Genomic DNA, 12,471 nt, shown 5'->3' on the forward strand with positions numbered 1-12,471 from the left:
TCCGCACGCGGAGCAAGGTGAAACACCGCGGGGAGCCGCGTCTACACAGCTGCCGGAGCTCCGAACCTAGGCTAGAATTTTTCCTGTACCTTTTTTTCTTCTTTTTTAACTAAGGTCACAAGAAGAAGAGGCAAAGTGTTCGATAAATCGAAATGATGCCTGGAAGCTTTTGTGGGTTGCAGAGCTCATACTTTAAAGGGGTCCTGGGCACCCCGGCTTGAGGGTAACCCGAACACACTACTCACGCGGCGTGGCGAGTGTGGGGAACAATAGGCCCACCCGGGCCCCCACCCGCGAACAATGGCGGCGCCGAGCCCTCGCTCGCCCCCCACCCCCACCCCCGCCACCCGGGCCCGCCCCGCTGCCCCCGATCGCCCCTCCACCCGCCCAGAGGGAACTGTAGGGCGGTGGGTGAGGGGTCTGTGGTCACGTCCACCCGGAGAGCAGCCCCGCGGGAATGTCCGAAGGGGCGGCCCGAACATCCCCACCGCGTCCAGGGCGTCGGGGCGCCGAGCTGCAGCGCGAAGCAGGAGGGGAGGCCAGATGCCCCGGCCACTTACCCCGATCACCACGGTCTCATCGCCTTTAAATTTGGGGATGAATTTGTCCCCTCGGAGGATCTCCGCTTCGTTGAGGGGCCGGAACCGGCACATCACTTTGATGCTGCATTCAGCTGGATCCGCCATCTCGGCCGGCGGCTGGGAGGGGGCGCGGGCTGGGTGGGGGGCCGGGGCTGGGCACGCCGAGGGAGGGGGCCGCGAGCCGCACCGCCCACCGCTAGGCCGCCTCCTGCAGCCTTCGACGACGCTTCTCAGCAGGTCATCGCGAACTCGGCGGGCTGGGCAGCCCCGGCCGCTCCGAGACCGGGGAGGTGGGCAGCCTATCGGCCTCCGGCCCCGCCGGCTGCGGACCTGCCTGCCCTGGCCCTGCCCGGCGCCCCCGGCCCACCTGCCCGCGACTACGCGGCGGGCCGACGAGGCGATGCGCAGGGAGGGAGCCTAGCCCGGCTCAGACCTCCCGGGCTCCTGTGCGCTCAGCCATCCTGCATCAGCACCAGCGCGCTCCGCGCCCGGGCCCGCCCCGCCGGCCCGCCCTCCCCGCGGCCCGCCCCGGGACGGTGACATCACTGCGGAGATCCGCCCCACCCCGGCTGGCTCTGAGTGCGGTGCACACCGGGACTTGTAGTCGCTGCACCTGCCCGTGGAAGGACAAGAATGCTTCGTTTGGAGTTGGCGTTCAGGGTGCGACCTCTAAGAGCCTGCAAGTCTGGTCTGGCCACCCACGCCAAAAACAGGATGGAGGTCATACCCAATATTCCCGGTTAAAACCTCTGTAAGTAACCAGGTTTGTATCACCTCTTTACGTCTTTTCCTGATCCCAAAGGAAAATCACTTGGGGAAACCAGCTGCTAACAGTCTTTGGGTTTCATTCTTCAACTTCTACCACTGGATAAGGTTAGATGTTTGTTCAGAGTTTTGGTTTGATTGGCTGGAACCTAGGTTAGTGTCTACCCTTGACCAATCAACCAGAGTCAGGGACGTGGTAAGATCATGGAGGAATCCCTTGGTGGGAAGCTTCCCAAATGAAGAGGGATGCTATTCCCAGAAGGACATGGGGCTGGGCTGGCAGAACACTGGTGTCCACTCTACCTTTCCAGCACTACCTTTTCCTCCAAGACTCAGCTCAACCCTCCTTCCTCAGGAAGACTTCCCTGACTCACTAGACACCTCATAGGGGTTGGTGGCCCTCCTTGGTGTTTCCCTAATCTCCTCTGCCTATCTCTGTCACTACACTTAGGCAGTGGTATCTGCCTGACCTTTGTGTCTCCAGTACCTAGCGCATAGTAGGCAGCACACTGAACAAGGAATCCACCCTAGGAGGAAGCTATACTTGAGTGTGAATCTCAGCTCTGCCACTTACTAGATGTATGGCCCACGGCAGGAATTTAATTTTCTTAAGACTCAGTACCCTGACCTCTCGCCAACCGACTGCCACTTCTTTAAGCATCTCCCCAACTTTTTGCAGGGAAAATGCTTCCACAACCAGCAGTATGCAGAAAATGCTTTCCAAGGGTTCATTGAATCCCGAAGCACGGATTTTTACACTACAGGAATAAACTAACTTATTTCCCATTGGCAAAAAATGTGTTGATTATAACGGTTCCTACTTTGATTAATAAAGATGTGTTTGAGCCCAGTTATAATGATTTAAAATTCATGGTCGGACACCACAATTACTTTTGCCCCAGTGAATATTATCTAGCCTTTTAAAAAAAGGAAATTCTGGCACATGCTACAACATGAATGAATCTTGAAGATAGTAAACACTGTGAAATAAGCCAGTCACAAAAGGACAAATACTGTATGATTCCACTTATATGAGACACTTAGAGCAGTCAAGTTCATACAAACAGGAAGCAGAATGGTGGTTGGCAGGGGCTGGGGAAGGTGGAACGGGGAGTTATTTAATGGGTATGGAATTTCAGTTGAGGAAGATAAAAAAAAGTTCTGCAGATGGGTCATGGTAATGATTGCATAACAATGTGAGTATACTTAATGCCACTAACCTGTACACGTAAAATGGTACATTTTATGTTATGTCTATTTTTACCACAGTAAAAAAAAGATAAAGGAAAAAGCAGAAAAGAGATGTTTTGGCCACTGGGTGACACCCATTCCTCCCCTCTCCTATTGTGCAGGAAGAACATGGTTTGAAAAATTGTCCCCGGATCCTGGAATGGGCCTTGATTAACCTCGGTCAGACATGACCATTCCATCCTCTTTGCCAGTGATCAGTTCAGGGATGAGCAGGATGAAGTTAAGGACACAAAAGGAAAAGTTTGCTAAATTTTTGGAAAGAAATTCTATTACTCGACCTTTCCCTCCCCGCTAGAGAATGGCACTCATCACACCAATTGCTACTGGAAACATTCTCTGACTTCATGGAGCACTAAACTTGAGATGAAGCCAAAGCTGTGAACAGCAAAGCCGAGAGACCAAAATACCTGGGTCCTTGCTTACATGATCGAGCCACTGGGATCCACCAAACCCAAAGCCCACCTAGCTCATCTTATCCTAGACTTCTCGTTTGTGAGAATAAACTTGCCTATTCTCTAAGTGAAGTTTCTGTGAGCAGCTGAAAGGGTCCTAATTGATACAAGAGGTTATTTAGAGAGGAGCCCAGCAAGAGGCACAGGATGGAGGTCAGATTAAGTTTATGTGCCCAGGAGAAACCTAAGGGACCAAAGTGGAATTAATGAGAGATTACGTCAAAAGACAATTTAGGTTCCAATCATGAAAACAACTGGATGGTCACACTAAGGATTTTTATCACTGGGCTAACCCAGAACCATCTTTGGACACATAGCAAATCAAATGATTGTAGCAATTAGCATTTGGTGCTGCTAGTCTTGGACTCGCAGGTCCTGTGCTGTCCAAGACAAAAGCTGCTAGCCACAGGTAGCTGCTGAGCTCTTGAGATGGGGCCAGTGTGACTGAGGAACTGAATTTTTTTTCTCAGTTAATATCTTTAATATTTTTTATGTAGCACATACTATTTTTTCCTCCACCAAAATAACAATATATTTGGAGGCAGGAACGGTTCTGATTTTAAATGCACTTTTGAAATCTTAGAGTAGAACAACTACTCTAGTAATACTTGTAATAAAATTAAAATAATTTTAAACGGTTCCTTAAAGAATTAGGAGCATGAAGCTTTTTGATTGCCCCCTAGGGATAAAGATATCCACATACAATTCCAAAAGCTTCTTTTTTGATATATTAGGCAACGGAAACAACTTGTATCAGAGTAGAACTTAATTTATTCCTCAAAAGGGCTATAGTAATATTCTTAGGAGACTATTAGATAAATCTCACCAAACAATAACCCTTTTCCCCACATATTCTGGAAGGGAACTGAATATTTTAATTTTACTAATGAAAATCTAAATTTAGAAGCTGATATCTGATTTGGTTATTGGAAACTTTTAAATGTATTTAGAACAACTTGGTAAATCTGCATTTTCAACTGTAAATTTTATAAAATTTAAACACAGATCAAGTATTTCTGATAAAAATTTCATGTCCAAAACCAGATATGCTGTGAGTGTAAAAGACAAACAGGACTTTGAAGAATTAGTATGAAAAAGAATGTAAAGTATCTCATTAATAATTTGTATTTGTTGGTTACTTGAAAAGAAAATACTCTGGATATATTGGGTTAAATAAAATATATTAGATAATTAGATACACTATCACCTGTGTTTCTTTTTCCTTTTTTTAAGTGGCTTTTAAAAATTTTTAAATTACTTCTGTGGCACCCATGATATTTTGATTGAACAGCACTGATCTAGCTGCTCCTGCCAATTCAACAAATTCGCTAGTGAGGATTATTGTGTCCTGTGGGTGGTCCTGGCCCCTTGGACTCTGGGAAAAGTCAAAATTGAAATCTAGTTTTTAAGGGTTTTCCCACCATGGTAAAAATTTCCTCCAGGGAAGTCTCTGCACCTCTCAGTCTTTTGTCAATGGTGCGTGGAGGATTTACAGCCCAGGGCGGGGACAGGAAGGGCTGCCGGACCCTCCAGCTCCCGGCTGAGACCTGCACGGTGGCAGCAGCAGCAACACTGCAGCATCGTGTCGCAGGAGGACCAGCAGTGAAAGACCAGACAGAGTGGAGGTCCCACAGCAGAGTGGAGAGAGGGTTTCGGACTGCAACCGCTGAGGGAAGACCACAGGGGAGGAATAGAGACCAATACCTCTTTCCCAAACGTGTTAGAGGAAGGTCACCCTGAAAGGGGGAGGGAGGGGCAGATCTGCTGTTATGGGGGGAAGATCCACGTCGGTGCCCCAACCGAAATGCTCAGTGCTGTCCCTCACGAGCCCTCCATTCGTCACTCGGGACCTATACACCTGCTGTGGGCTCCAGCTCCACGTGTGCCCCATGGACTTCCTGTCGGCTGTCTGCCACTCTAAACCCCAGTCTGCCCCTCAAGAGTCTATGAAACTTTCTATGAATTCTTCCCAGTATGGAGTTTCCACTGGGGTGATGAAAAAATTCTGGAATTAGACAGTGGTGATGGCTGCGCGACGTTCTGAACGCACTTAACACCACTGAATTGTGCTCCTTAACAAGGCTAAATGGTGAATTCTATGCTGTGTGTACTGACCACAATCAAAAACTGGAGTTTAGAAAAATCTCTCTGAACTGCTCTCCGAGAGTCCACAGGGCCGTCTTCCTTCTCCTGTCATCAGTCCCTCTGATTTGGCACTGATCGCCGGCTGCGTTGCAGTAACTGCCATATTGTTGTCTGATACTGTTCTCTAGTTCTCTCCACTTCACAGAATTTTTCTTCATTTTAACTGTCTTGTGTGTATGTCTTGCTCCTTTATCTATGCTGTGGGGATTATGTATTACTTGCATGCTTGATAAAATGTTTTCCGAATGATCAATCCATGTCTACTGGTAATGGCAAGGACAGCTGAATAAATATAAGAACCTGAAAGAAATGATGTTGATTGTAGATGGACCCTTGGGTTCGGGATCCTTCACTATTCGCTCCAGGTCAGTCTGCTGCTAACAAATTTTGTAACTTTGGAAACTATATTCATCTTTTCTGAATATTTATTTTTTTATCCCATTCATCGAAATGGTGCTAAAAATATCTATTCTCGATAAGCGAGAATTGAAAGGGGAATATTTGAGAAAATGCTTTGGAAATAAAGTCTGGAAGAGGCTATGAAGAGATTGGAGGAATCACCCCTGCCCCTAAGAAAATGTGAGAAAAAGAAAGGCCCATATTAATATAAAGTAACATTATTATTCCAAGGCCTGGTGTAATGCCAGGAACAAAGTAGCAACTTAATAAATGTCTTTCATGCATTCCTTCATCATTCCATTCTTGGGGCAAATGTGGATTTTCAGTTGCAGAAATGAATCCCTGAGAGTCCTATTAATATTAACAGTAAAGAAGTCGTTTGCTTCAGGGAATGACCAAGTCCTGCTGCCTTGATGTTTGCTCCTGGTCAAATTAACAGGTGTGGTGTGCTCTGCCGGGAGAGCGCCTGCCCACTGCTCTCCTTCCTGACCCAGCCAGGCCTCCTCACCCCAAGGGTGTGTGGGGCCTTTGAGAGCGGTCAACGATCTGAGAATCTCCCCGGCTAGCACAGGGTAAGGGCCTCAAACAGACGTGAAGTTCCCCAGCCACAAACTCTTCAGTCACCTCCACCAGCCATGGAGCCCTAAAGCTGTATTGTTGAGATGAAACAGAAAATGGAGAATTATCTAGATGACTCAAGTGACAATGAACAGTCTCACTTTGACTTGCTCGAACCTGCAAAATCAAGGCCAAAGCATGTGAATGTTTTCCACCCCTCTCTCCCCTGAGTGATCAGAATCATTCTCCCAGCACTGTGCTTCCCTCTATTCAGCCCACTCCCAGAGAACAGTTTTGGTCTCTACTTCCAGTAAGATGTGTAAATGGAAGCAATTATCTGGATTGTTCAAGGAAAAAAAGCCTCAGACATTCTTCTGCCTGAGTGATCTGGGTAATTGCTTCAATTTTCACATCAGCTCCCTGTCCTTCGGCTGTGCCGTTTAACTCCAACCCCGGGGTCTGCAGGTGACCCTGTGCGTCTAATCATTTCTGATTGCCCGGGCCCAGCTTCGTTCCTGTAAGTACAAACTGTCTCTGACCCCAGTGAAGATTAAAATCCAAATGAGTAGATAAAAATGTTTTCAAAGATGTTGAAAGAGCCCTTTAAAACCTGCAAAAATAATCTGTTGCCATGGAACAGAAAATCTGAATGTCTTTTAAAATGTATCCCCTCAGTTCAATATGCCCAGATATGTCTGAGCTCGGTGGGAAAGAAGTAAAAACGATTACATCCCTTTAGCAAGACATTAGCTCATTGGAAGGAAAAAGCCCCTTCTCTTCCAGGAGAGCTGACACATTGACTGAGATTAAACCTTTAGTATTAATTCTTGCTGAAAAAAATTCAGGGCTCTAGAAGAATAAGACAGGGAACCATTGAATCTAAGGAGGGACAGGAAAGGAGGAAAGTCAAGCTCTGTGTCCTGGTAGTAGAGTGGGCACCTGTGAACGAGCACTGGCAATCTCAGGGCAGACCTGGTGAAGAGCTGAGATGCAGGAGGCTGGGGGCATTGAAGTCCCCTGCCCTCCCCAGGGCTGACCCAGTGTGGTCTGCCTGTCAGCTATTCCCTCATCTTGCAGAAACTGTGTCTAATACATTCAGGCCACATTTGGATGCAAAATTCAACATTGGTAGCCCCTCTAAAAATCCATGCACAGGAAAGCATGAAGAAGTCACATAAACTTTACTAAAAATGCAGCAGGAAACACAGATGAGGGATATCTATTGCACACCCCAGAGCAAACTACTTAAAAACTGCTGAATAGACTTCATGCCTCCAAAGTCCCATCTCCGTCATGCAGCCACAGAAGGTCCCTTTCTCTCCCAACACCCCTCATGGCTCCTCTTCCCCGGGGCCCTGACTTGCCCTGGACTCTTCCTTCCTGGTGCAAAGCTGGTCCATGTACCCCAGCTCCATCCCAGGTGTGCAGCCCCAAATCCATCTCTGTGCTCAGCAAAACTACAGGGGCTCCTGTAGTCAGCAGAGACTGTGGGAAGGAAGAATGAGTACAAACCTGTTGCTCTTACTCACAATGGAGAAAGACAGCAGCAGCCTCAGCACAAAAGTTCCCTGTAAATAAGTTCCAAAGGTGATGGGGTTCCCTGTAGAGATTCTCCTTTCTTTTTGAAGCAGTAAATGAAATGAGGTTTTCTTCAACAGAAGTCAAAGAAAAGTATCTGAAGACTAGAAGCCTTTTTTCAACATGAGTATTAGTTATCTAATGCTGTGTAACAAATGACTCCAACACTTAGCAGCTTACGACAGCATTTGTTACTTCCTAGCAGGTCAGGAACTTGGACACCAGGTAGCTGGATCTGTGGTTCAAGCTCTCTCTCACACAGCCAGGGCTGCAGCCATCTCAAGGCTCAGTGGGGAAGGCTCCACTTCCAGGCTCACTCACGTGGTTATTGGCAGGATTCAGTTCCTGGCTGGCCACTGGCCAGAGGCTGCCCTCAATTCCTCGTCACATGGGCCCCACACAGCAGTTGGCATCATCAGGACAAGCGCAAGACAGGGGACAAGGCAGAAACTACAGTCTTTCATAGTGTAACCTCACCCATCATTTTTGCCACATTCCATTGATTAGAAGCAAGTCACTGATCCCGCACACATGCAAAGGGAGGAGTTACACAGGTGTGAACAACAGGAGTCGTGCATCCCTGGGGGCGTCTGAGAAAGCTGCCTGCGACACCCACCTATAAATGGGCTAATTGTTACTTACTGGGCACTCACACTGAAATAGGGAAGACAGTAGAGTCAAGGAATACAACTCTGGACACAAAATAAGCTCTTCCCTCCAAAAGCCTCAACCTAGCTGGGAGACATAAGCTATAGAGAAATTAAAAGATAAATAACAGCTATTCTAAGCAAAAACCCAAGACAGCAACCATCAACGGACAAAAGCAATATATTATACCTCACAAAAACATAAAGTCATATACATCAAAAATCATGCACAATAATAAAATACCAAAATCAGCTAAGGAAGGGTTTTGCAACACATATGACAAAGAGTCGATATCTTTAATAAAGAATTCTTTCAAATCAATATGATAGTTGTAAATGCACAGTAGAAAAACTAGCCAAGAACATTAAAACCCAATAAATAAAAGAGTTACAAATTATCCTGAAGTGCATGAAAAACTATTAAGCCTCATTAGTAACCAAAGGATGCCTATTACTTTGGCAAAGATTACAAAGAATAATGTTCAATGTTGTAAAGTATACTGAAAGGCAGCCTTCTCTTATCCTACTGGTAGGAGGGTAGATTTGTAAAATTTCTCTGGGAGGGCAACATAAATAAAATCCCGAAAAATGTGTAGGTACAGATTTCCTGCCCCAAGTGGCAGAGGTACCAGGTATGCAAGCACTTGTACTCTCAGAGGAAAAGAAGTGCAGAGTTGTACGGGACTAAAATTGAAAAATTATGCAAAATCATTGAGAACCTTGAACAGCAGGTCATAGTGTCTGGGTGGCCGTTAGCTGGCAGTGGGAAACCACTGGAAGTTTGTAAATAGAGGAGTGCTCAGATAAAAGAATTATAAGCACAGTTAGAAACACTGTATCAAGGTATTAGAAATCCAAGGATAGAACTGAAGAGACTCATCATTCTTTCCGTGGGATCTTTGACCCTCTCCCTCTGACGTCACGGTTCAGCAGAGCCAAACAGACATCCCTTCTTGCTGAAGAGACTTGGATGCATAGTGCCAGCCTTTTGGCCTCCTGTGATCTTTGATATTTGCCGTCCATCAGTTTGTGAGCCAGACAGCACCTCCCATGGGGCACGGAACTGGTTGTGCCATGAATGGCAGCAACGGAGGTACATGATCCAGGATGTGTATGTCAAGATTCTTTGGGTTGCAAGCAACAGAAATCTACTGAGGCTGGTTAAAGCAAACAACAGAGAGGGAGTTAATTATAATTCTTGAAGAAATAATGTCAGGCTGTGAGTTCAGAAATGACCTGGAATCAGATTTGAACATTGAAACGTTTCTTTCATTGTCTTGTTTTGCTCTTTTCTGGGCACGTGTTTCTTCTTTTTCTCTCTCTGTATATTCGGTTCCTTGCTTTCTCCAGGTTATATCGCAGAATATTCAGCTCTGTCAGCTTGAAAGAGTTTGTATGTTCAACCATTTGGAGAATTATGAAAGCTGTCTCGCTCTTCCTTTCTCTCAGTTCCAGTTTCTGGGGAAGGACTCTGATGGGCTCAGCTCAGGTGACAAATCAACTCTGACCAAGAACAACATCATGTTCAGCAATCATGGTTGTCATAAGTAATCCCTTAACCAACTGAACTGGGATGGGGGAGTGCCATAGTTTGGATTTTGGACCCCTCCAAATCTCATGTTGAAATTTGTTGCCCAGTGTTGGAGGTGGGGATTACAGGGAGGTGTTTGGGCCATGGGGGTAGATAGTTCATGAATAGATTAATGCCCTCTCTGGGAGGACAGAGTGAATGAGTTCTCGCTGAACCAGTTCCTGCTGGTTGGTGAAAGGAACCTTGTACATCTTGCCCCAACCCTTCCTTTCTCACTTGCCATGTGGTCTCTGCACAAGCCAGCTTCCCTTCACCTTCCACCATGAGTGGAAGCCGCCTGAAGCCCTCATCAGAAGCAGATGTTGGCCCCATGCTTCTTGTACAGCCTGTAGAACTGTAAGCAAATAAACCTCTTTATTTATAAATTACCCAGCCTCAGATATTCCTTTATAGCAACACAAATGAACTTAGACAGGGACGGTGGGTGGACAGTTCCCAGGAAAGAAGAAGCACTGGGAACAGCCATGGCATTGCTATCCATGAAACTTGGAGAGAAATGGAGGCATGAGAGAGAGAGAGAGAGAGAGAGAGAGCGCTCAACCTTTCCCTGGGGAATTCTTTCTCAACAGATCCTGATGCAGCAACATTCAGTACTGTGTGTTCTCCATAATATCACTCATTGCAGATTCAATTCTACCAGAGTCCAATGTCCCCACTTTCTCCTCCCTGCCAATTCCCTGCTACCCACACTCACACAAATTATCTAATGACAGTCAGTAACATCCAGATCTCATGGAGCCCTGACACGGCCACAGGTCAGCCTGCCACCAGCAGCCTCTGCGTTGGAAGCCGGCTGACCCAGTTGTCCAGCTGCACTGTGGCTCGCTTAGGACTCTGCGTGAGACTATTTTTTCCTTAGATGACCTACTCCCTTTCAGAGGAGAGGGAGCAATTGAATTACCAAAGAATTAACTGGATAAGATACTGTCTAAACTAACCCAGAAAAGAGATGAATTTGGTATAGTTCCTAAAACATCCAACCCTACCTTGACTACTGAAGCTTCCAGACTCTGCTAGCACAAGCACATAGTTGTGGGCAGGGCCACAGCTTCAATCTGCTTGGCAAACGATTCCCCAGCCCCGTTTGAAGGACTTCTTTCTCCTATAATACACATATTGGCAACAGTCAGCTTCTTAATTCTGATTAATGAAAACTAACAGTTTGTGCTATTTCTTTGTCCACTTTACTGGCATTCATCTGGCCACCTCAGCAAAATGCTGGCACAAGCCTCAAAATTTAAATCCTAGGTTCTGTTTTACTCTATTTAATCTATTCCACAAACACTTAATTTATGTTTTATATATATATGAACATATATATATATATATATATATATACACGAACATATATATACACACACACATATATCAGATAGCGATTATTGTTTTAGTGTTTTGAAAAATTCACTTATTTATTCATTCCACAGATATCTACAAAGTGCCTACTAAGTGCCAGGCCCTGTTCTAGGTGTTGGGGATGCAACATGATACAACAGACAAGGTCCAAGCCCTCGAGTGGTTTACGTTCTACTGGAGGAGGCAGGCAATAAACAATTAAGTACATGACATACTGTGTCAAGCAGCAGTAAGTGCCATGAAGAACAGTAAAAAGGGTGAAAGGCTAGAGGGGGTGGTGGGTAGCATTGTAGTTCAGGTGATAGGGAATTAAAAGAAATTTGGAGATATGCTTCAATCCTTAAACTCTAACAGAAGAAATGTAGGGGAAAAGACACACACATACATTAAAAAAAACTCAAAAGAAAGAAGAGAAAGAACGGAGGGAGGGTATTGTTAGTTAGCTACTGTCCTGTAACAAACCACTCCAAAATTTGGCGACCTAAAACAACAAGCAATTTTTATTTCTCACCCATCTGCTGGACCAGGCCAGGCTCAGCTGACCTTGGCTGGGGTCGCTCACAGTTCAGGGGATCAGCTGGTCATCTGCTGGTTCTGAGATGGTCTTGGCTCTTCTCCACGTGCCTCGCATCTCTCCATGAGGTTGGCCCTGGCATGTTCTCACGGCGAAGCAGAGGTGCAAGAGGGAGCAAGCCCAACTGTGCAAGAGACTAAGTGGCCGTGTGCACGTGCCCTTTGCTCCCCTGTTTCCTTATGTTTGCTGACATTGGCCAAATCCAGCCACAAAGTTTCAGGGCAAAGGGTGTTGCTAGGGACTAAATTGTGTCTTCCTCCCCAAAAAATCCACATGTGAAAACCTTAACCCGCAAGTCACTATATCTGGAGATACGGTCTTTAGGAGGCAATTAAGGTTAAATGAGTTCATTAGGGTGGGCCCTAATCTGATAGGACTGTGGCCTTATAAGAAGAAGACAGAAATATCCCCCCTCTCTCTGCCATGTGAGGACACAGTGAGATGGCACCATCTGCAAAAATATATTTTGGCTAAAGTTACTGCAAGATCTTATTTAAAAAATATTCATTCACTCATTTAATAAGACTGATTACAAGACTCTGTTCTAGGAAATTGTACCGCATTTCTCTAAAGA

The 12,471-nt window shown here is 45.9% G+C and overlaps 1 protein-coding gene across 3 annotated transcripts in view; it reads right to left on the bottom strand.

Moving 5' to 3' along the window:
- The window catches only part of KIF5C (kinesin family member 5C), a 155,381-nt gene extending 143,494 nt beyond the window's left edge, over positions 1 to 11,887 (bottom strand). For 2 of the 3 annotated variants that reach the window (XM_069457712.1, XM_069457798.1), the window contains exon 1: positions 561 to 1,026. In XM_069457712.1, coding sequence (XP_069313813.1) covers positions 561 to 686 — 126 coding nt within the window. In that variant the 5' untranslated portion in view covers positions 687 to 1,026. Of the gene's footprint in view, positions 1 to 560; positions 1,027 to 11,834 lie in introns of those variants that run through there. The other variant, XM_069457879.1, reaches the window with a different exon arrangement.
- Between the last annotated feature and the right edge of the window lie 584 nt (positions 11,888 to 12,471).

The sequence above is a fragment of the Eulemur rufifrons genome, chromosome 1 (assembly GCF_041146395.1).
Source record: "Eulemur rufifrons isolate Redbay chromosome 1, OSU_ERuf_1, whole genome shotgun sequence".
NCBI classification, from domain to species: Eukaryota; Metazoa; Chordata; class Mammalia; order Primates; family Lemuridae; genus Eulemur; species Eulemur rufifrons.